Source organism: Malaclemys terrapin, chromosome 22 (assembly GCF_027887155.1).
Source record: "Malaclemys terrapin pileata isolate rMalTer1 chromosome 22, rMalTer1.hap1, whole genome shotgun sequence".
In the NCBI taxonomy this organism is placed as follows: domain Eukaryota; kingdom Metazoa; phylum Chordata; order Testudines; family Emydidae; genus Malaclemys; species Malaclemys terrapin.
In genome coordinates, this window is record NC_071526.1 from 7,826,255 (window position 1) to 7,848,829 (window position 22,575).

General features: G+C 44.4%; 1 protein-coding gene across 35 annotated transcripts in view; it reads right to left on the reverse strand.

Moving 5' to 3' along the window:
- The window catches only part of EPB41 (erythrocyte membrane protein band 4.1), a 167,732-nt gene that overhangs the window by 18,474 nt on the left and 126,683 nt on the right, over positions 1–22,575 (reverse strand). For 18 of the 35 annotated variants that reach the window (XM_054011747.1, XM_054011723.1, XM_054011725.1 and 15 more), the window contains 3 exons: positions 12,716–13,177; positions 11,270–11,398; positions 546–647 (listed from right to left, as the gene is read on the reverse strand). In XM_054011747.1, coding sequence (XP_053867722.1) covers positions 546–647; positions 11,270–11,398; positions 12,716–13,177 — 693 coding nt within the window. The remainder of the gene's footprint in view (positions 1–545; positions 648–11,269; positions 11,399–12,715; positions 13,178–22,575) is intronic. The other 17 variants (XM_054011760.1, XM_054011755.1, XM_054011751.1 and 14 more) reach the window with 3 other exon arrangements.

Below are 22,575 nucleotides of genomic sequence, written 5' to 3' on the forward strand. Positions count from 1 at the left end.
AGTGTGACATGGGTCTAGAACTAGGGGGCATTCCTGTATATTAGAAGTCAATTGAAGTCTTCAAACTCATCCCTACTTTCTCAAATTGATGATTTCTCACATGTAAGTTTGATTTGCCAACATTCCCCAACTTTAATCATTTGTAGCTCAAACGCTGCATTAATTAAAAAGTTCTAAACAGGACTCAATCTTATTTACCGCACAGAAGAGCAAATTAAGAACCCAAAGGCGAGCTACATTTAAAATAAATATCTGGCTAACGCACTGATGGGCGGTTCTCAGAACTGCCTCAGGATCCCAAGCTACTGTTGGATCACTCAAACGGTGCTGGTACAGTTCTTCAGGAAGCAACATAATGTCCATTTCCAAGTGATCCTGAATTGCGCTGGTGTCAGGCAGAATTAAGGGCAGAGAAAGGAGGAAACAAGATTGGAGGGGCAAATATTTGTACAACTAAATATTTGACAGGAAAAGGCCAACTTTGCTTCCTGTGGTTTGAGCATCTTTTAGATTTCATACCAGTCCTGTTAGCATCACCTTTTTACCTTTGTAATCTGTGTGGTGGTTGTGCTACTAGTGGTCTCTGACGTGATGGTCTGAGCAGTGAGCAGGACTCCAGGGTCTGAGTCCCCATTGCCATCATCTGTCTAGGAGACACACATAAAACAGCAATCAACCATCTTCACACAGTCACCATTGCAACAGGACCTCAGTGCTGTAATTTAAGATGATGTACAATCATTGCAAAAGTAGACTTTGCATTATTTATGAGACCAAGTGAAGAGATTCGCAGCTGGATGAATAATTAGCGTTTTAGCAGCGTAACAAAAGTTTCAAGACTAATGCTGTCTGAAGGTACAGCACTTAAAGAACCAAGGAGCCATGCTGCCCTCCAACAGAGCCACAATGAAATCAAGCAGAGAAGCCTTGAGATCCATTAGGACATCTGCGCTGTGATCTCACCCAACCACAGGGTGATGATTCTCCATTTCACACAGTGACTTTGTTCAGCTCTCCTGCTCTCAATTCTGGGATGATGAATGGGTCTTCTCTATCCTCTCTCTTCTCCTCTCCCTTTCCAGTTGAATTGGGGTGCTGTGCTGTTTTAGGCAGCAGGGGTAGTAGTACGTGTTTACTTTCTAGTTGCTCTGCATTGTCACAAATTACTCCTCCAGATTCCATAGAAACTACATGACAAGGTCCCCACACCCATCACTCCCCCTGCTCCACCAATACCAGTCTTGTCCACGCTGGCTTTTTTGCATATACCACCTTCCCCGAACTGGTCTATAAAGGCCATTACACTGCTCACATCTCACTTCTGTTGAAACTCCTATAAAAGAATCCATTCAATTAAGACGGCTGAGGGGGTTAGTTGGCATTTTATCCGTTGATCATTTAAACAGGTTTGGAAGCTATTTTGAATCCATTTCCCCCAAGCCCTTTGTACATCAGCCTCTTCAGGGCTGTGCCCAGCGCAGCGCAAGAGCCCTGGATGCTACTATAACCTAAATACACCATAAGTAACAACAACTGTGCACCACCTCTAATTACTTGGCTCCCATCCTGTACAGTTCTCAGGCTTTCCAAAGCCCATCTATTGCTCCAGAGTTTATTGTCCATGTCTCCAAATGACTGAATTAAAGATATACAGTGAGTAACAGCCTCTTTTGTCCAATTATTGTTACAGAACAGTCTATGAGATTGTAATGACAATTTAAGACAAGATTATATCTTCAGAGTGACCACTAGGTGGGACCAGTTTCTGTGCTGTATAAAACTTCAACTCCCCGGAGATCAGCATTACTTTTTGGCCAAATCTCACCTCATCTCAAATAATTAGGTTACAGAATTCTTATTTCTCCCTTGAGACATTAGAGCTAGAGATGTAAAGATGGTGACTAGACTAAGCTGGAGCAGTTAATCTCAGCCACTAATGTTCTGAGCAATACGAGTTCAAACCTAACACTATAACCTGGAGCTTATGCCCAGTACTGGTGCTGCAGTTTGGTTCTGGAGAGCATGCGACACTATTTGAGTGCTCTACCTCAGATGGGATGTTAAACAATCAGTTGCTGACCATCTCTGGAGACAGAGTTTCCACAAGGATGACAGTATGCCAGGTATGCATTAAACAAACGGTCCACTGCACAGATACCTCCTTGCAATAGGCAGTCTCATGAACTCCGTATTACAGATGGGGAAGCAGACACAAAGGCAAAGCAAATATTTTCAAATGTGGGTGCCATATTTAGGCACCCAAATAAGTTACCTGATTTTCAGAGGTACTAAATGACACCTGTAAAGTGCAAAGCATTAAAGCCAGTCAGTGGCAGAACAGAACCCAGTTCTTGGTTATTCCTCCACCATTTAGCCTCCAAGTTGCAGACTTCCTAAAGTAAAAAAAGGTTACTTACCTGTTCTGGAACTGTTCTTGGAAACGGAGGTGCGGACATGTATTCCACTCAGGTGCGCGCGCATGCAGCACACCAACGTCAGAGAACCTTGCCTAGCAGTCAGTACCTGTAGGGGCAACCCTTAGCCCCTCCCCATCCCTCTCAGTTCATCTGACCCGAACATCAAAAATAGAGACCCTGATAGAGAGGCGACAGAGGGTAGGTCATAGTACACACATCTACACTCACATTTTGAAGAACAGTCACAGCACCGGAGTCACCAGTTGTTGTTCTTCGAGTGGTTGTAGACAGACACATTCCTCTTGGGTGACTCACAAACAGTATTCGAAGGTTGGCACCTACTTAAACAAAGACTGCAGGACTGCCTTCCCAAAGTCTGCATCTGACCTAGACGCAGTGGTAACAGCATGGTGCTTGGTAAAAGAGAAGATCAGGTAGCAGCCCTGCAAACTCCTACTATCAAAACATCACTGAAGAATGCTATCAATGTTTCTTGGGCCCTCATCAAATGGCCCATAATCTCTATGGAGACATGTCTGAGCTACATCACATGCTATTATAAAGCAGGAAGTTATCCACCTGGAAATCAGCTGTGCAGAGAATGACCCTTCACCCGATCAGCATAGGAAACAAAAAGCCTGAAAAGTCCTCTCTAAAACGCCAAGCACCTTCTCCCATCCAACGTGTGAGGTCACTGTTCATCTGCACTGGAGTTTGATTTAGGGAAGAACACCAGCAATAAATCATTTGGTTAAGGTGAAACTACTTTTAACAAAAGTTGGCCACTTTGTTTGAAAAACTGAGTACATGGGAGCTCTGCCATTAATACCTATAGCTCACTTGCTATAACATCTGCAAGTAACAAAGGCTGTCTTGTGGCACAGGGGGGACAGGGAGCAAGTCTCCTAGGGCTTGGGTGGAGGTCCCATAAGGGCAGCTAAGACAGTATTAAGGTCCCACAAGGGAACCTCTTTCACAGGTGGGTAGAGAAAATTGACTCCTCTTAGAAATCTCACTATCACAGAATTTGAGAAAATTTCCTTCCCTTGGACAGACCGGTGTCTTGAATAGGAGGACTGATGCCAGGGGTTGGGCGGGATCAGTACTATGACGGAGACCATTCCCGCGGTGTGGGAGACGGGGATCTGTGCCAAGGAGATAAGAGGATGAACAGTGCCAGTGATACGGTGACCTGCGCCTCCCCCTAGGCGATCCACGTCGAGAGGGCAGAGACCACGATGCTGGCAATCTAGGGTGACCTGCAGAGGATCTGGGTTGAGAAGCCAGAGATCTGGGGTGTGGAGATAGTGTGTGTTGTTTTGGCTCTAGAGATCTGCAGGGCTGGCTTGCCCTCGTAGGGAGCCTTTGCTGCTTCCTGCGATGCACGCAGTGCCGGTGGCGCCAGTAGCGGCCTCAGGTTTCTGGATGCCGGGAGATCCTGTGAAGGCATCAGCCCTGCCACAAGCCTGTGTCCCCTACCACTCCTGGGAGTCAGTGGTGGATCCCTCAGGGAGCTATGGGACCCCATTGGGAAGGCGCTCCGGTGTGGGTGGGTGGCCCGCCCGAACTGGGTCCTTTGCCCGATATCCCATGGCCCTTCTTGTTCAGTTCCGGGGAGTTACGTTTCTTCGATTCCTTTTTGGGCACTGGCAATGGAGTCCAGTGCTGGGGTGCGCTATGCACGGAGGCCGAAGTGCTAGGGGTGCAGTCCGTCCGGGAAGGCTCAGAAGCCGGGCAGAGAGCAGCCTCCGGGAGGAGGGCCCTCAAACAGATGTCACGCTCTTTCCGAGTTCTTACAGGAATGGCCTATAGCTCACATACTCTTACAGGAAGGAATTGTCTCTAGATAATACGTAGTCCTGCCACGAGTGCAGGGGACTGGACTAGATGACCTCTCAAGGTCCCTTCCAGTTCTATGATTCTATGTGACACCAGATGTGATTCCCCCCAAGCACTTCAGGCACCTGCTATGGGGGTCACTAAAAGGCATAGGCCTGTTCCAGTCAGAGCAGGGCTTAAAACCAGAGGCCCCATGGGGCCATTCTCCAGCTTGTAATACACTAAACAACTACTTACTAATTAACTACTGAAACAAACTATTTACAAGACCCTAATGCTCAAAAAAACAGTAGAGAAGAACCACTAATCCTTGCAAGGCAAGGAAAAAGGCACTCCAATAACCTCCACGGGCAGCAAGGAGGAACTGAGAGAGTGTAGGGCCGGCGGTGCCTGATGTACTGACGCATGAGCACGGCACTCAAGAGGGCACCACAGTCGACCCTACGGATACTGCTAAGGCAAAAATCTCTGATGACCGGGCAGGTGGATGCACACACGCCTAGAATGGAATCGGCATGAGCAGCACTCGATGAAGAACTAAGGGTACTAACTAACTAACTATCCTCAGAACAACAAAATCTCAGAAGACCGAGATAGAAAAGCGTGAGGTAAATACCACACAGAACACTCCGACTCTAGCCACAAGCAGGGAGAAGGAATGGAGGAGGATCAGAGTTGTGCTGCCCTTAAGTAGCCAGGAGAGAGGCTAACAGCTGCAGGGTGCGCGCACCGCTCCTACAGGTACTGTAGAGCAAAATTCCCCTACTCCTGTGCTTTGGGAGTGCACACTCCTGAGTGGAATACACGTCTGTAGCCACTCAAAGAAGAATCTGTACTACGCACAATTTAGGTATTCTGCATCATGCAACTGCAGGCCCTCAGCGGTATGAGTCTGAACGGTAGTACCATGGGGAGTTCCTATGGCTTCCACTGTACCTTTGTGCCGTTTGTGAAGCTCTCATGCTGCTGTTGCGACCTTCCTACACTTTGTCAAAGCCCGCACCCGGAGCCCTTAAACTACTTTCAACAATCGCATTCTACCAACAAATCTCCCAAACTGGAAAAGGGCACAGGTCCTTACCACGATCTGAAGTTTACAGGCCAGTCCATTTTGGACTAATGATAAGCCAGAAAAAGATAATCAGGAAAAAACAGTGAAGAGATTTTTCTGAACCAATGTCTAAAAGCTTATCTGATTTGCCTTGTCAGAAATTTTTTTTTACTCTGACATAAAATTACATTTGTAAGATATTAAGAATTTGCATCAGGTCAAAATCTGCTTCAGCCTTAACTATGGAGCCACATTTGAATATAGTTATTACACCACTACTATTCTAATTTTCTAATTTAAAGTGCTTTGAGATTGAGATTGATTATAACAAGTACTTTCACATTGAGTCTATTTTTGGTTTCAGTACCTGCTTTAGATATAGAAATGTAGCAGGAAATCATCAGGATAAGATACAAAACAAAGTTTTTAAAAAAATGTCAAGATAACAATCTGTACACAAAGTTCTGAAGAAAGATAAACGGAAAAGAGACTACAGGAAAAGTGTGATAAACAGGAATGAAAATAAAATAGACAGCAAATCTCTCATAGCACAAAGGTTACACTTTGTTTGCTTAAAACAGTCTAGTCTACATCAAAGCACCAGCAGCCGGTGAGAAACTCTGTTCAGACATGGAGCTATTTTGAAAACCTCTTACTGGTCATTCTTACTGGTGCACACACATCAATATATACATAAGTTATTTGTGACAAACTTTCACATTCACATAAACAAACAGAATCTTAGTTTAATACACAGATCTGGAGTGTTGAGGCTGATTTAATTCAGCCTGTTTAAGAATTCATGAAACCTGCCAAGCTTTTCATTTTATTCAACACAGAATATTTTCATTTGATGGGCATTGTAAGGGATGAAACTGGAGGACTTAGAACTAGCCATCCTGATATCAGAAAGACAAGTAAGGATTTTCCCGATAAAGGAATGTAATCTGAAAAAACTACTACTACTATGGTGTCAACTGGCAAACTACCTAACTAGAACTGGGGATTAGGACAACATTTAGAAGGAATGAACAGAGAGCCAGCAGCACATTGAAAACAGACAAGGGAGCAGTTCCATTTCAAAGCTAGAGCCAGTGAGAGGAACTGAGTGGCAGTTGTCCACTCTGCCCTTTTTAATCTGGTTGGCATGAGACGTGAAGGAAAAAACAGTTACTAACCTTCTGTGACTGTTCGAGATGTGTTGCTCACCACATGAATCGGTGCTGAAAGTTTTCCCCTCACTGGTATCTACAGGGGATCGCTGTGGCGCCCTCTGGAGTAGCACACGTATGGCGCCACTGGCTCTCCCACTCTCAGTTCCTTCTTGCCGCAATTCCAAAAGAGGAGAAGGAGGGCGAGTCATGAAATGGACATGAGCAACACATCTCGAAGAACAACAGTTATGGAAGGTTTCTTCGAGTGCTTTCTCATGACCGTTCCATGTTAGGAGACTCCCAAGCAGTATCTCCGGAAGAGGGTCAGAGTTCCTGGATGGGTCGATTGCAACACAGCTCTGCCAAAGCCAGCGTCATCTCTGGCAACTGGGTGATGGAACAGTGGGTCGTGAAGGAGTGTACCAACGACCACATTATGGCCCTGCAGAGGTCCTGGATAGGGACTTGTGCTAGGAAGGCTGCTGCTGACGCCTGAACTGTAGTTGAATGGGCCATCACTATCGGTGGAGGTACAACCTGCGCCAACTCGTAGCAAACACAGATGCAGGTAGTAATCCAAGACGAAAGCCTTTGAGTAGACACCACGCAGCCTTTCATCCTGTCAGCCACTGTGATGAAGAGTTGAGTCAATTTACAGAAGGGCTTGGTATGCTCTAAGTAGAAAGCCAGAGCCCACCTGACATCTAGGGTGTGCAAGCGCCTCTCCTTGTTGGACGAGTGAGGCTTTGGGCAGAATACTGCGAGGAAAATGTCCTGGTTAACATGAAAAGGTGACACCACCGTTGGCAGGAAAGCAGGATGGGGACGCAACTGAACCTTGTCCTTGTAGAACACCATGTACAGAGGTTCCAACGTAAGGGCTTTAATCTCAGAGACTCGACTCGCTGAAGTGATAGCCACAAGGAAAACAAACTTCCACGACAAATGTGAAAGAACAGGAGGCTAGAGGCTCGAAAGGAGAGCCAGTGAGCCTAGAGAGGACTAGGTTGAGGTCCCATTGGGAGACCAGGTCCCAGGCCAGCGGAAAAATCTTTTCAAGGCCCTTAAGAAACCGGATAGTAGTTTCATGCGAGAATACTAATCTGCCCTGGACGCAGGGATGGGAGGCCAAAACGGCTGCCAGGTGCACCTTGATCGAGGAGAAGGCCAGGCCTTAATGTTTCAAGTCAAGCAGGTAGTTCATAATGGACTGCAGAGAAGACTGGGTCGGGGAGATCCTCCGCTTCAATGCCCATCAGGAGAAGCTCTTCCACTTAGCCAGGTAAGTTGCTCTAGTGGAGGGTTTTCTACTCTCCAACAGAATGTGCTGGACTTGAGTAGAGCAGGCCTGCTCCTCCGGGTTCAGTCATGCAGCATCCACGCTGTGAGGTGAAGAGAGGAGAGGTTCAGGTCACCTCCCATGATCCTGAGAGAGCAGGTCTGGACAGTTGGGAAGTGTCCATGGGCGCGCTGAATCAGTGCTGGTGAGGCCACGCTGGGGCGATCATGACTTTGTCCCAGTCCCTCTTGATTTTCAGGAGGGTCCTGCTGATAAGCAGGATCTCGGGAAGGCATATATCAGGTCGCCTGCCCAAGACAGGAGAAAAGCATCAGAGAGTGATCCGCTGTTGAGCCCTTGAAGGGAGCAGTCTTTGTTTTTGGGAGTTGGGCCAGGTTGCCCCTGCCTATCCCTCTCATTGGCTACAGAGACCACTAAAGAGTTCAGGGCCAGGTGGGAATATAAATATTCAAACCCCTTCCCCGGGACATAATACTTCCTCTCAGCCCGCTTGGAAATAGGCAGGAGAGAGGACAGGGTCTGCCATAAGGCTTCCACCAGCTTTACTACCCCTTCATATAATGGGAGCGCCACTCTAGACAGGGCCACTGTGGCCAGAATGTCAAATAGTGTGTCAGAGGGTTCCGCCAACTCTGCTTCCAATCCCAGGTTTGCCACCTCGCTTTAGAAGCTCCTGGTGTGCCTTGGCATTGTCCTGTGGCACTGTCTGGGATGGTCCCGCCATTGCCTCATTGGGTGAGGACAACGAGGAGGCAAGGGCAGGTGGAGTGGCTGGCTCAGCGTCCCCCACATGGGAGGCCTCCACCGAGGCCTGAGGGTGCTCCCGGGCACCTTGCTCAGACCCTTCCTGTAAGTCCAGAGGTGGGGCAGGAGACAGTCGCTGACCTCCTCTATGCTGCATCTGGGTCTCCGATGCCTGGCAGAACCCCCACATGTTCCAAAAGTGCCACGGGGTGGGCCATGCTCCGGCTGGTGGCCCTGGAGGAGCCTGCCCAAATCTGGCTGGGTGTGCCTGGCCCGAGGGACCCGTTATCTCCTCAGCCTCTGAGGTCGAGGACGAAAGTTCCTGCCTTGGGGACCACTGCGGTGCCGATGTTATGTCCACGACCCCTCCATGTCTACCATCCCCGCGCCTACAGCTGTGGGCCAGATGCTGGGGTCCCGGTGCTGCCTGAATGGGAACCAGCGACGGCGCTTGGCGACAGTACACCGGTGATCGACACCTAGAGCTCTGGGAACAGTGCGGGAGTCCAGCGACCAAGAACGGGATGGCAGAGAACACCGCCTCAACTCCGGAGATTGGTGCCATGAGTCCGGCGATCTGCGTCTTGGCACTGGGGACCTGTCCCGTGGTGCTGGGGATTGGCATCGTGGTCCCCGAGGAGCGATGCTCACGCTCCAGAGACCAGTGCCATGCTTCAGCTCTGTGCCGGCCACTGGACAAGCGATGCCTCGTGGGACCGGTGCCGAGAGTCCAGTGAACGGTGCTGGGAACTCTGGTTGGTATAGGCAGGTCGGAAGTGCATCCCCAGGGATCTGACGTTGACTGCCGCGGTGCTGGGGAGTGATGCCACACGGATGGAGACTGTTGCATGGGCCCTAGTGCCAACTTCCCTCTGGAGATGTCTATGTCTTGACGGGGTGTTGGTGGCACCGGCAAAGACATGGATGTCTTTTGCAGCCTGGAAGGCCTCCAGCGTGGATGGGACCTCCGCCAGTACCCGGAGTGGCTGGTGGGTCCCTAGGAGGGCAGGGTAGCCTAGCCATTTATGCAGGTGCCTGGTTGGGCTCCGGAGACATGCTGCCCCGCATGGGCCTATGATCTGCTCCGGACTTTGCCTTTCAGTACAGGATATCAGGGAACGCCCTCTCCTGGTGTGCTTCTTAGCAGATACCGAGGACTGGGACCGGTGTTGGTAGGCCAGTGCCGCTGGCACACTTCAAACAGGTGCCGCTGTGCTCAGTCCGATCTCGGAGGTCCAGAGACCGGCACGAGGGCCGACTCCATGAGGAGCGCTCTTAGGTTTATCTCCCGCTCCTTTTTAGTTTTTGGCTTGAAACTCTTGCAGATGCGACACTTGTTGCTAATGTGGGTTTTCCCCAAACACTTCAAGCTGATCGTCATAGGCTTTTTGTAGCCATCACAAGGCTTGAATCTGGGAACTGGGGCATGCCCCGTCACTGGGCTAAGTCCCTTAGGGGACTATCTAACTTATCTATAGTACTATTAGCTAACTATTAAAAGAACAAAAAGAACTACTTATCTAAGAACTATTTAGACAATGAATGACAGGAAGAACCACTGCGTAAGAGCACTTGCCAAAGCCAGGAGATGTTCCAGCACAGTCACTGGCAGTAAGAAGGAGCTGAGGGAGGGGGAGCCAGTGGCGCATATGTGCGCCACTCCAGAGGGCGCCAGAGCCAGTCCCCTACGGATACCACTGAGGGAAAAACTTCTGCACCAGTGCATGTGGTGAGCACACACACCTAACATGGAACGGACATGAGCAAGCACTCAAAGAAGAACTCAGGGTATATGGATGGCCACAACAGACACTGATAGCCAAAAGACTCCAACCTCGGGCCCATGGGGCACATGCACACTATCAGTGGAATATGTCTATGGACAAGCAGTTGAAAGAGAACCTTAATTCAGTCCCCTGTGTGTATGTATTATGATATAGTTTTTAATTAAATGATCATATTCCTGAAACCTGCAAAAAATACCTGGTGCAGGAAAGAATAATTCTTGCACTGCTAGAATTTACAATATGCCAACACCTTGAATAGTGCACGCAGTTCTGGTCGCCCCATCTCAAAAAAGAGAGACACTGGTATTGGAAAAGGTATAGAGAAGGGCAACAAAAATGATTAAGGGCATGGAACAGCTTCCATATGAGGAGAGATTAAAAAGACTGGGACTGTTCACAGCTTGGAAAAAAGATAACAAAGGAGAGATATGATAGAGGTCTATAAAGTCATGAAAGGTGTGGAGAAAGTGAATAAGTTATTCCATCACATAACACAAGAACCAGGGATCACCCAATGACATTAATAGGCAGCAAGTTAAAACAAATAAAAAGGAAGCATTTCTTCACATAATGCACAGTAAACTTGTGGAACTCATTGCCAGGTGATGAGAAGGCCAATACTATAACGGGGTTCAAGAATGAATTAGATAAGTTCATGGAGGATAGGTCCATCAATGGCTATTAGCCAAGATGATCAGGGATGCAACCCCATGCTCTGGGTGTCCCTAGCTTCTGACTGCCAGAAGCTGAGATTGGACAACAGGGGATGGATCACTTGATGACTGCTTGTTCTGTTCATTCCCATTTCATTGGCCACTGTTGGAGGACAGGATACTGGGCTAGATGGACCATTGGTCTGACCAAGTATGACCATTCTAATGTTCTTATGTGGTCTCGTTCTAAGGATTAATAAACTTTGCACTTACATAATGTTACATTTAATTAAATCCACTGTGAGTTAGGCAAAACATTTCTACCTGTGCAGCTTCGTAGGTGATGGTCTTGGTCTCTGTGTGAACAATGGGAACTTCTTTTGTTGGAATTTCACTTTTCACAGCATTGGACACGTCAGAGATGGTAACTGTCTGAGTCTTCACTAGGGGTGGCTATGAAAGAGGTTAAAAAAAAAAAAAAAAAAAACACGGAGCATAGTTACATACTGATGATGTTTCTGGTCAACGCTCTGACATTGATCTGATAAAAACATCACAGACAGAGAAACCAAGACTCAGCCTAGAAATCTTGAACATTTTAGCCCTACAGAGAGTTTGATACATGTTTCAGAGGATCAAGCATTGAACCAGCCAAGTCAAATTGGAGGCTTAAAACACACAGTGAAATCCTCTCTGCTAACTGTGCTATTCTCTCAAGTTAGACCAAGAAAGTCATCAAGGGTTAAACAGTCAGATTGCTATGAATGTACTATATGGATTAGCTTCCTAATTACGAGGATGAGGACCCCATAGAAAACTGCCAGTCAGACCATGACTCTGACTGTATTGAAATATCAAAATTGATGCTGTAGAGACTGGACAAATAAAAAGTTAATCATGGCTGACTGAAGCTTTATTCTGAATGCAAACAAAGCCATTTCCATTGTTAAAATACTCATCAATCTGTGGTTCACTGGCTTTTATTAAATCAATGTCAGATACAAGTCTTTAAAAGAAAAAAACTGTGTGTGTCTTGAAACAGAAACTGGAAAAATCAGTTCTTCCACCACCTGCTAATTCATCAAAAGAGAAGATAATATTAGCAAAAGACCCACAAGGTTTTCCCAGCTCAATCAGTTTCTGCTCACCTTCCCAAAGCCTGACAGTTGCCACCTTGTTAGTAAGTTAAGTGGTCATCTATTTTGACATAAATGATTGATATTCAGCAACACTGAAGCAGGCAAAAATCTCTGCCATGGTGATGGTGGGATTTGAAATCTCATGACAATTACAATGTAAATGTAGACTTTTGACAGAGCTAGAATTTGCTGTGCTACATTAAGTTTCAGCCCTGCAGCATCTCCTTTAGACTGATTTCCAAATTTTCTGCAATATAGCAGTAAAACACACCAAAACCCCATGATAGCCACCCAATTCATCAGAATAAAATTAAACGTGGTGGTCTTTGGAGTCTGCATGTTTCCTTTTATTTAGAAAACAGGGCACTTGAGTCAAAGGAAGACAAAGGCCATTTTTCATTGAGGCATGTCTGTCACTTTATGCAAGGCTAACTTGGAGGGGGCTCAGTTGCACAGACTTTGCAGGAGATTAACTGACTGATTAGTTTGGGGAATGAATTCAGGCCATATAAACGTAATTCCTCATCACAGATTTGTAGCATATGCTTGCTGCAGTGTTTGGGATTTCATTCCAAAAACCAAAAGGAAGATTTGAAAAAAAAAGGAGGTATTCTGAGCTCACAGTTACTACCTGAAAACAGCGAATGAGTGTGGGAAGCCCATTATCAATATTCCAGTTGTGACACTCTCCATTTAGCTTTCTAAGTGGATCTCTTGTAAAATAATTTTCTTCAACATTCTCTGTCTCCTCCTCTCTCTGACAGGGATGCAGTGGAGGTGAAACAGAGATTGTAGGGGTCTCCACCACAGACTGCTCATCTGAGTCATCTGCCTGCTTTTCCACACCTGCATAACCCTTTTCATATGTTAGGTCATCCTGGCTCTCAAGGAATACAGGAGCTCTCTCCTCCTCCTCACTGCTTAGGGAGGAAGTGCCAAAGTCATGACTTTGTAAAGACTCTGGTGGAGTTGACATTTGGTTCTCACTACAGGCTACTGAATGCTTTGGGCCCACCAATTCAAAGTCAGGGTTAGTACTTTTCCTCTCTGTCACTGCATCCACATCCGTTTTGGGGGGAAAGTCACACAGACTCTAAAAAGAAAAAAATACACAAAAAGGCCAGAGAAGGTTAGGAAGAATGTAGCATCCTGAAATATTAAGAAAAGTAATGTTAGTCTCTAACTTACACTGTATTGAGTCTACTGCAATCTATGCACAGCAATAGGTGGACTTTAAAAAATAAAAACAAAAAAGCCTGAAAATTCTTTGTGTAATACACATTGCATCCAGAGGACATCCTAAACACAACCTTCCAAACTGACTAGTTATCCATGTGCTTTAGGGTTATGGAATAACAACAAACAGCTGTCTCTCCCTGGCACCTTGAGAAATCACAAGGCTGATTCTTGACTTAAACACTCTTTGCCTAAATTAGGAAATAAAGGAGTAACTGCTGTATGGTGGATGGAGAGCTCTGCACACAACCAGAAATTGTAGGAACAAAGATACCCATCACTGTAGCGACACTATACTCCAAGTCCATTTCTTTTCCTTAAAATAACACTTTAGTGGAAATGAGGAGGGGAAAAGTGGGCACAAAACCATCATGAGCCACTGAAAAAGCATCACTGTCACTGGGAATTCAGACAGCCTGTGTTCAGTTGATTAGAACTCACATTGTGTAGCACCTTTGAAACATAACTGCAGCGGTCTTGTTATTGCAGCCCTTAGCAGAGTAATTCTCACCTGTTTACCAATGTGAGCTGCATTTGCAGCTCTCTGTGTTATGTGGGCCACATCCACACAATATATATACTACCTGTATAGCCCTGAGGATGTCACATGGGCTTCAGCTGTATGCTAATTGGGCCGCAAGTGGCCTGCAAATTGAGAACCACTGATCTAGGATAACTAATACAGACGTTGTAAAGGACATGATGCTGTTGATAATGTTATTGAAAGAAGTCAGTCCTGTAGTCAACTGATTCAATCATCAAGAGGCTCCCAAAGTGAAAGAAACCACTGGCTCACCCAGGAATTATGATGTATCCTTACTCAACATAAAGTAATCATTATTCTAGTCAAACCAGATCAACTGAGGTACGTTTACACTACCCGCCGGATCGGTGAGTAGTGATTGATCCCCGATTGCTCTGCCGTCGACTCCTGTACTCCACTGCGGTGAGAGGCGGAAGTGGAGTCGACGGGGGAGTGGCGGCAGTCGACCCCGCACCGTGAAGTAAGTCAACCTAAGATATGTCGACTTCAGCTACGCTATTCTTGTAGCTGAAGTTGCGTATCTTAGGTCAATCCTCCCGCCCCCCCAGTGTAGACCAGGCCTGACTTGCACAAAAATTTAACATACTCCGTGTTTAGCTGAGGAATCACATAATTAAGCAATAGCTCTACACTGGAAAGCCAGATAGTCAAGCTAATGCGTACTGACCCATTGTGGTTGAATATGTAATTCTGTTTATTCCAAACAGGTTAACAACTGCATATTGCAGTAGGATTTGTCCAAAACTATTGAAACACATGTACCATACTTCGTTGCAATAGTAACAGTCTGAGCACAGAAACCCGTACAATACCAATCCTCTTAAAAACTTACAATATAATTCGTATTAGCAACAGTACATTGTAGCAAAGACATGTAATAAATCAATACACCTCCCTAGAAGAAAGCAAGTGTGTCTATAGCACCTGAGGTACTTTGGAAGACTGTGCCAAGCCAGAGGATTTAACTAAGGCTGGAGCTATTCTGCCTTCCATTCTGCTCTTGTTAGCAAGTTCTCAACTAGGTCTTCTTACATCTCTGGGAGCCCTCTAGCCAGAACTTGAAGAAAAGGAACAGTGACAGAAGAGAAGACAAGAGTTAAAACACGCACAAGACAAAACTGGCACAAAATCATGTTTTCCCAAATGCCCAATGAGTACAGGAAAAATATTTAATACATAAACTCATGTCAAACTCATTCTGCATAGAGGACTGGGTTCCATTTTTAATTATGGGCTGTGAACCAAAGCTAGGGTCTCTTATCCTATTCTACAAAAAAGAAGAACAGGAGTACTTGTGGTACTAACAAATAGTCTCTAAGGTGCCACAAGTACTCCTGTTCTTCTTTTTGCGGATACAGACTAACACGGCTGTTACTCTGAAACTTACCCTATTCTAGCAGCACAGCATTTCTTCCACTGACAATCTAATATTAGTCTAAAAACGGAGGGTAAGCACCCTTACATAGTAACTACAATTTTACTATCGTTATTAAGCTCCTGCTGCATTCAGTGTCACTCAATGAGGGCAGGGGGAAAGCCCCAAATGATGGAGCTCATTTAGCTAATTCTTCTCTTTATTTAATTGGTAATTTGCATGGCTAGTTGTGGTAAATGTACACAAATAGGACATACAAATACATGTGCATATTGCATGCACAACTGCCTACCTCAGCTTTCGGAAAATCTTGCTCCATTAAGTGTTACCATTAAGCTTCTAAAGTTACCATTAAGATGATCAGTAGACATCATCACATTGATTTTCATTCAAAAGGTTTTCTTAGCAACCGCAAGAACTCGTCTTTGTTTTAAATTAAAGCTTGCATTTAGCAGAAGCTGAATCTGCCATAGGGTCAAGATCAATGTATCAAGTGGGTCGGAAGTCTGACATCCCTGATTTAATGGTTCCCATTTGATGGGATAGCACAAATCTGTTTTAGGAACTATGACTGCTTTTTATTTAAGGACAAGTTAACACTTACTTTCACTTTGCTGGGATGAAACGATTGCTCAATTCTAGATCTCTACCCTGTAACATTATGGATAAGGTAAATCACAAATTGCTACTTATTAAGATTGCCCAATAATTTGTGTTTCCTGTAAATTCTTTGGATTTTAACTTGGGAAACACATTCAGCGGTGACTAAAATGATACAAGGACTACCAAGATAGATGATATGCATAAACTCATTTGATTGAAAATATTGCTTTTACATGTATCTACACACACACACCTAGTAATGCCAATTTTGAATACTGCCTAATATGAGGCAGTATATTGCAACTACCTTTCACATTTCGGGGAGACAATGAAAACTGTCAGCTTTTTCTGCCCGTGTGTTAATCTCATTTTAAGTGCTCGTTTAGCATACTGTCAGCGTACCGAGTGATACATGACAAAGTTTTGCAAACTAGGGGCCTGATCCAAGGTCTTCAGTAGGAGCAGCAAGTGCTCAGTACTTCTATGGAATACGCTCTGGAAGCACCATTTGCTTAAACATCAACTGTGAGATTAAGTTGAACAGCACGAAAAAATGAAATCCCATAAAGAAAGCAAAGAGTCTATAGAAAAGACAGAGAAAACGAACTGTATTTAAGCTCTTACAAGAACAAATATTTTGCAACTAACCGTAACTTTCATTGTGAGTGTATATAAAAATATCAGCACTCAGAATGAAATCTACATAAAGATATATTGGTTTTCAATAAAGCAACATCCTGAAATAAACATCAACATGCAAACAAAAAAAATGGAACAAATTATTAAGATCAATTGACCAGAAGTGCTTTGTTCTTCCCTTCCTGTTCCAGCAATACACCGAGGGAGCCTAACTAAAAACTATTTCTATCTATAAACAGATATAATTACCTGTTTACACACACAGACTTTTTTATACAAATATGCCTGTGCTTCCTGTTTAGAAACAGTCTACATGCAGGCGAGAATAGATCATCTGTTTATAAAAAGATAAATTGGGAATTTGGACATCTGATCTCATCAAGATGTTTTTTAATTTGCAAATGCAAAGGCACTCCTGTTTTTAGGACGATTAAAAGCCTGATTTTCAGAGCTGCTAAAGCCTCTCAACTTTGACTTAAATCAGCAGACGTGGAGGGTGATTAGCAATTCTGACAAATCAACCAATTAGTTTCTTATGGTGACTTGCAATAAAAAACTAATCTGATGTGCAACAGACTATTTTGCATAAGCCATACATAGTGTAGGACGAGTACGGACAAGATGCATTGCCCCATTTCTTCAGAGCAAAAATGAATGCAATTAAAACAATCATCCTGGGAAACCCCAATCACAGTGCATTTGATGTTGAAAATTACTGAGGATACCCCGCTACATTTACTTAAAGTTACAGTGAAAAAAGTGACACTAAAACCAGCAATTCAAATACGGGATAAATTAATAACAGACTAATTGTGTGGCTGATACCAAAGACCACAGATATTTTTAGTGGTTTAATATATTACTGCTTTTTAATGGTACTTTTTAGCAGCAAAATATATGAAGGTTGTTTCTTACCCACCCTCCCAACATTCAGCCAGTTGCTCATGCTTAACTGTCAAGTTTTCCTACTCTCTATCCTCCCTCATTTCAGAAAAGTGCTTGCATAGAGCACATTTCCACAGAAATGGTGCTGACTCTCTCGTCAAAATTTTCAATTATCTCACCACATAAGAGAACTGTGGAGGGAGTGTCTACGGATTGATAAAGTAGTAGTTAAGCCACCAAAGCTGCCAGTTACTGAATGTATCTGATAAACATTTAGGATGATGGAATAATCGTATTAACAATGCCAACTTGAAACACACAGAACTGAATGAAATTTACAAATTCTAACTAGCTAATCTTTCTAATCCACTTTTTATTCAGTACAGAATTATCCATGTTGAACACTTGCATTTGTTATTAGGTTATCCCCAAGATACAAGCGTAAGCATAAGCAAACAAGATCGATGTAAATGCCTACGGATGCGCAATTAGCCATTAAATAGAAGACATTGATTTTTCAATGAACTACACTCACCAGTAATAATTCCACAGATCAATTGATGAATGTTCTTAACCTCAACAAAGCTGTCAGAAGCACTTGAGCAAAGAATATGATAAAGCAGTAAATAGATACCTTTAATTTACAACACCTTTTTACACATTATATAGCTTCCTGATTTCCTAAGACAAGGAAAGTTAAGGCTTTACAACCAGGACAGCAAAAGCTCTCTTTTATTTATGGCCGTCAGCTGTGAGGTTGCATATTTTGGATTGGCTTTTAGGTCACCAATGAAATAAGCAGAATATTCTGATGATTAGCCTGTCTCGTAATTTCAAACAATATTGTACTGAATACTGATCCAAATCCTGCAAGACGCAGTGTGACATCAATTCCCGGCGCATCAAAAGGAATTTCAGTTGCTTAGCAGCTTGAAAGATCAATACCCCAGTAATTTTATTAATAAAGCAATTTGCCAAGTTAGACTCTCCCAGAGCACACTTCGCTCTATCTTTAAGGAACAGCTCTGTTCTGGAAGGCCGCAGCCCAGGATATAGTATTGTGGTGTGAGGCTGTGCTCGTACCCCTTCCATGGGGTATCAACTGCCTTTAGAAATGAACACTGCACTCAGAGTCAGTTTAGCAGCTGCAACTGAAAATGTACTAGAAGCCGTCAGATATTAAACCTGAGACGAGATCATTACTTTTTTGCTGCTTCATTTCCCCTACTCCATCTCCAGATACTATTAAAGCCTCAGATCTGCCAGCTGCTCCAGATGGGCAGAGCCTATGCTCATGCAGCGCTCCAACCAAGTCAGTAAGATTCTGCACGTGTGCAGGTCCCAATCAAGCAGAGAAGCAGTGAGGATATAGGAGGGTCCTTGTTCAGGGGGTGGTTGGTAGGGGAGCATCAGACCTAGTGGTCAGGGCCTAGGCCAGTGACTTGCAGGGGCAGTGACTGGTAGAAGAGCCTGGGCCCTTCTACTCCACCAGACTCCAACACAGGGCCCTTTGAGGGCTATCAGTGAACTGACAGTCAGGGGTGCTTAAAGCTGCCTTCCTACCACCACCTTGTGACTGTCCCAAGGTTGCCATCTGGGTTAAGGTGCTGTGTTCACTATAAAAGGCACCTTCCAGTGGTTGCGGGTAACATGAGGGCTTCCTTTTTCTAGGGGCTGCAACAGCCTCCTCCCCTGGCATGGCCCTCCCTCCTGGGCCAGATCAGTCCTAGGGCAGTCCCCTGCTGGGGCAGTCAACAAACAAACCCACCAAAGGGAACTCGCACAACCCAGAGTTCACAGGAGAGGGAGAGGGGGATGTTTCCATCTCAGGCTGTCTCTGAAGTGGGTCTTCCCTTCCCTCAGGGACCTTTCAGCAGTTTAGGGAGAGATTCTGCTGGATCTGGATAAAGAATGAACTCACAACTGAAGAGCTGGTATAAAGAAAATATACTCTAGTTAATTTATGAATGACCCTTCACGCAGGATACGTCTTATGTACAATTTTAGTCAACTTCAAAGTAAGCCCGTTGCTGAAACAAGGCCAACTAATTTTATTGCATGAGCATGGGGGTGCAGAGGAGGGAAGCTGGTGTGAGGGTGGGAAATAGAAGTTGGTTAGTTAGGGAAGTTAGGGCTCCCCAAACCCTGACTGATACTAATGAAATTTTTTTTTTTTTTTTTTTTTTTTAAAAAGGAGCATAAAAAAACTCTTTGCCTGAAACCACATTTTTCCAGGTACTGTGCAATGAATTCACATGACTGATGACACCACAGAACAACTGTAGTGTAAAAAAACCCAAATGTTAAAAAACATTTCAACACAATTAGAATCAGCAAAGTCCCACGCAGCTTTGAGATAGGAAAGAATGTTTCTCATGCTGGCTGCAGAACAGATGCAACTACTGTCGCTTTTCCAAACTAGTTTGTTCACCTTCAATCTTAGTAGCGAGTCCTAAGAAATGTGTTACTTACACTGAGCAATTCAGAGAGTGCCAAATGATTTTTTTAAAGCTATAGGCTGCATGAACTTTAGTCTCAACAAATTATTATGGCTGTATTATATGGCAGTGAATATAGGGGCCTCTAATGGCAACCTAATGGGACCATGCACTGTAGTGGTACTAGTGAACCCTGCACTAGCTAGTGATTAGCTCGAAAATAAAGTAAGCAAAAAAATGGATTCAAGATCCACTTTTTTGTATTAGACTGCATGGTACCGGGTTTGGCATAAAGGGCTCACCCAGAGAAGAAAGAGAGCGTTAGTCCAAATAGGTTATAATGCGGGAATACTTCCTGTCTTGTTACAGAATAATAGAAAGAGGGTTCAGATTTGCAACAACATTTATTAACAATACATGTACATATTTACAAAGCAAATAATCGGAGAAAAATACAAAAGAAAAAAGTGTTCCAAAAGAGAGTTTTAGTTAAAAATAATCTTATTGTAGTTCCCATGCACTGATGTTAACTATACCATGTACCACTGGTATAAGATTACAGACACTGAGTGGCACAGACATGGAGTTCATCAGAATGCACCTTCCTAGTATTGGGTGCTTGTCAAGGAACATAGCACAAGAGTCCTAATCTTTCCCACAGCCCCATAACTGAGAAACATTCCTGTACCCAGTAAGTGAATGTGCATCTGTCTAGATATCCTGGGTCACCAGTACTCTAAATGGAGTTCTAAATAAACTGCCCTTCCCTCCTTTCATTGAGCCTTTCTAAAACGTATTTTTCCTTCTATCTATTGGAATATTCCTATTGTCTATACACTGTTTTTATCCACTGTCTCTCTCTCACACTCTCACACACACAAATCAATTAGGCTAGTGGTGTAATTTATTACATAAATTACATAAATTAACACACTTTATAACATTGATAATCATCTTGACAAGCTCAGAAGTGTAGACTGAACAGATTCGGATTTCACTATGGTGAGAATCAGGAGTAACTCCACTGAAGTCACACAAGGGTGTAAGAAAATCAGTCTCCTTTTTAATACTTGCTCTTTGATCATGTCCAAACCCCATTGCTTGCTGTTCCTCACTATATCCTTCACAAACTAAATGAGGAAACAAGGAATAAGTAGTCTGCAGAAGAACTGGTTTGGTGCATAAATGGAAGTTACTTTCCTGTAACTGCAAGTTGTATGAGATGTGTTGTTCCTATGCGTATTTCACGTGTGGGTATGCATGTGCACCATGCACCCAAGCCTGGAGATTCTCAGTAAGCAGTGTCCACACACCTGCACAATGGTTCTCCTCATGCTCCAGACCAAGGACCTAAGAGTCAGTGGAGGCTGATGCCTTTCCAGTTACTCTTCTTACCATGAATCAGATAAGATCCAAAGCAGGGGGAAGGAGAGTGGGTAGTGGAATACAGCTAGGGACCACACATCTCAAAGAACTTCTAGTTACAGGGAAGTAAATCTCTATTTCTGGTCCCTATGTGTATTCCACACATGGGTGACTGATAAGCAGTACCCAGACTAGAGAAGTGTATGAGAATGCAGTCCGTAAAGATGCTTGAAGAACTGAAGTCACTACAGCCGCACATGCAGAGGCGGCCTGAAATAGCCCATAATGTTTTGTCAATGTGTGAATGGAGCTCCAAGAAGCCACTCCGCATATATCCAGTACTGGTACTTCCTGAAAAGATGCTGTGAAGGCAGTTTGTACTCCACAAGAGGCAGACCCTTACCCCTTCCTGGGGAGGAATATGCACTAATTGGTAACTCTTGATGATGATGCAACCAGAAATCCATTTAGAGATTCTCTGAGAAGATAGGTTTCAGAGTAGCAGCCGTGTTAGTCTGTATCCGCAAAAAGAACAGGAGTACTTGTGGCACCTTAGAGACTAACAAATTTATTAGAGCATAAGCTTTTGTGGACTACAGCCCACTTCTTCGGATGCATCCGAAGAAGTGGGCTGTAGTCCACGAAAGCTTATGCTCTAATAAATTTGTTAGTCTCTAAGGTGCCACAAGTACTCCTGTTCTTTCTGAGAAGATATTGCTTTGTCCTCATGACATTTCTGTTATAGTGACAATCTTGGTGATTTTCTGAATGGTTTGGTTCTTTGCAGGTAGACTGCAAGGGCTCATCTGACATCCAGGAAATGAAGTCTTCTCGTCAACAGAAGCACTGAGTTTCGGGAAGAAAAATCAGTAAATGGAAAGATTGGTTTAGATGGAATTCAGAAATTACTTTAGGGAGGAATTTAAGGCGGCGGCGAAGGGAAACCTTTCTTCTTGTGAAAAATGGTGTATAGTAGGTTGGCCATGAGCATTCCTCTCTCACTCATCCTCCTGGCCCAACTAAAATTGCAACCTTTGTGGAAAGGTGGGACATAGAGCATGTGACCAAAGGTTCATATGGTGGCCTGATAAGTATTGACAGGGTTAGACTGAGATGCCATTGAGGTGTAGGCTTGACCACTGGTGGGAAGGTCCTGACTAGGCCCTTTTGGAATCTAACTGTTGTTGGATGAGTAAAAATGGAATGCTCATATACTAGGGAAGGAAGGCACTGACTGCTGTGAGATGGACCTGCAGCGAGCTAATGGAAAGACCCAAATTCTTCAAAGACTGGAGATAATCTAAAATGACTGGGATATCTGCAGATTCTGAGGAAGACTAATTGTGCCATCCTGGGCGAAGAAGTCTCTAGCTAGGTAGCATTTCCAAGTGGAGTCTTTCCTATTC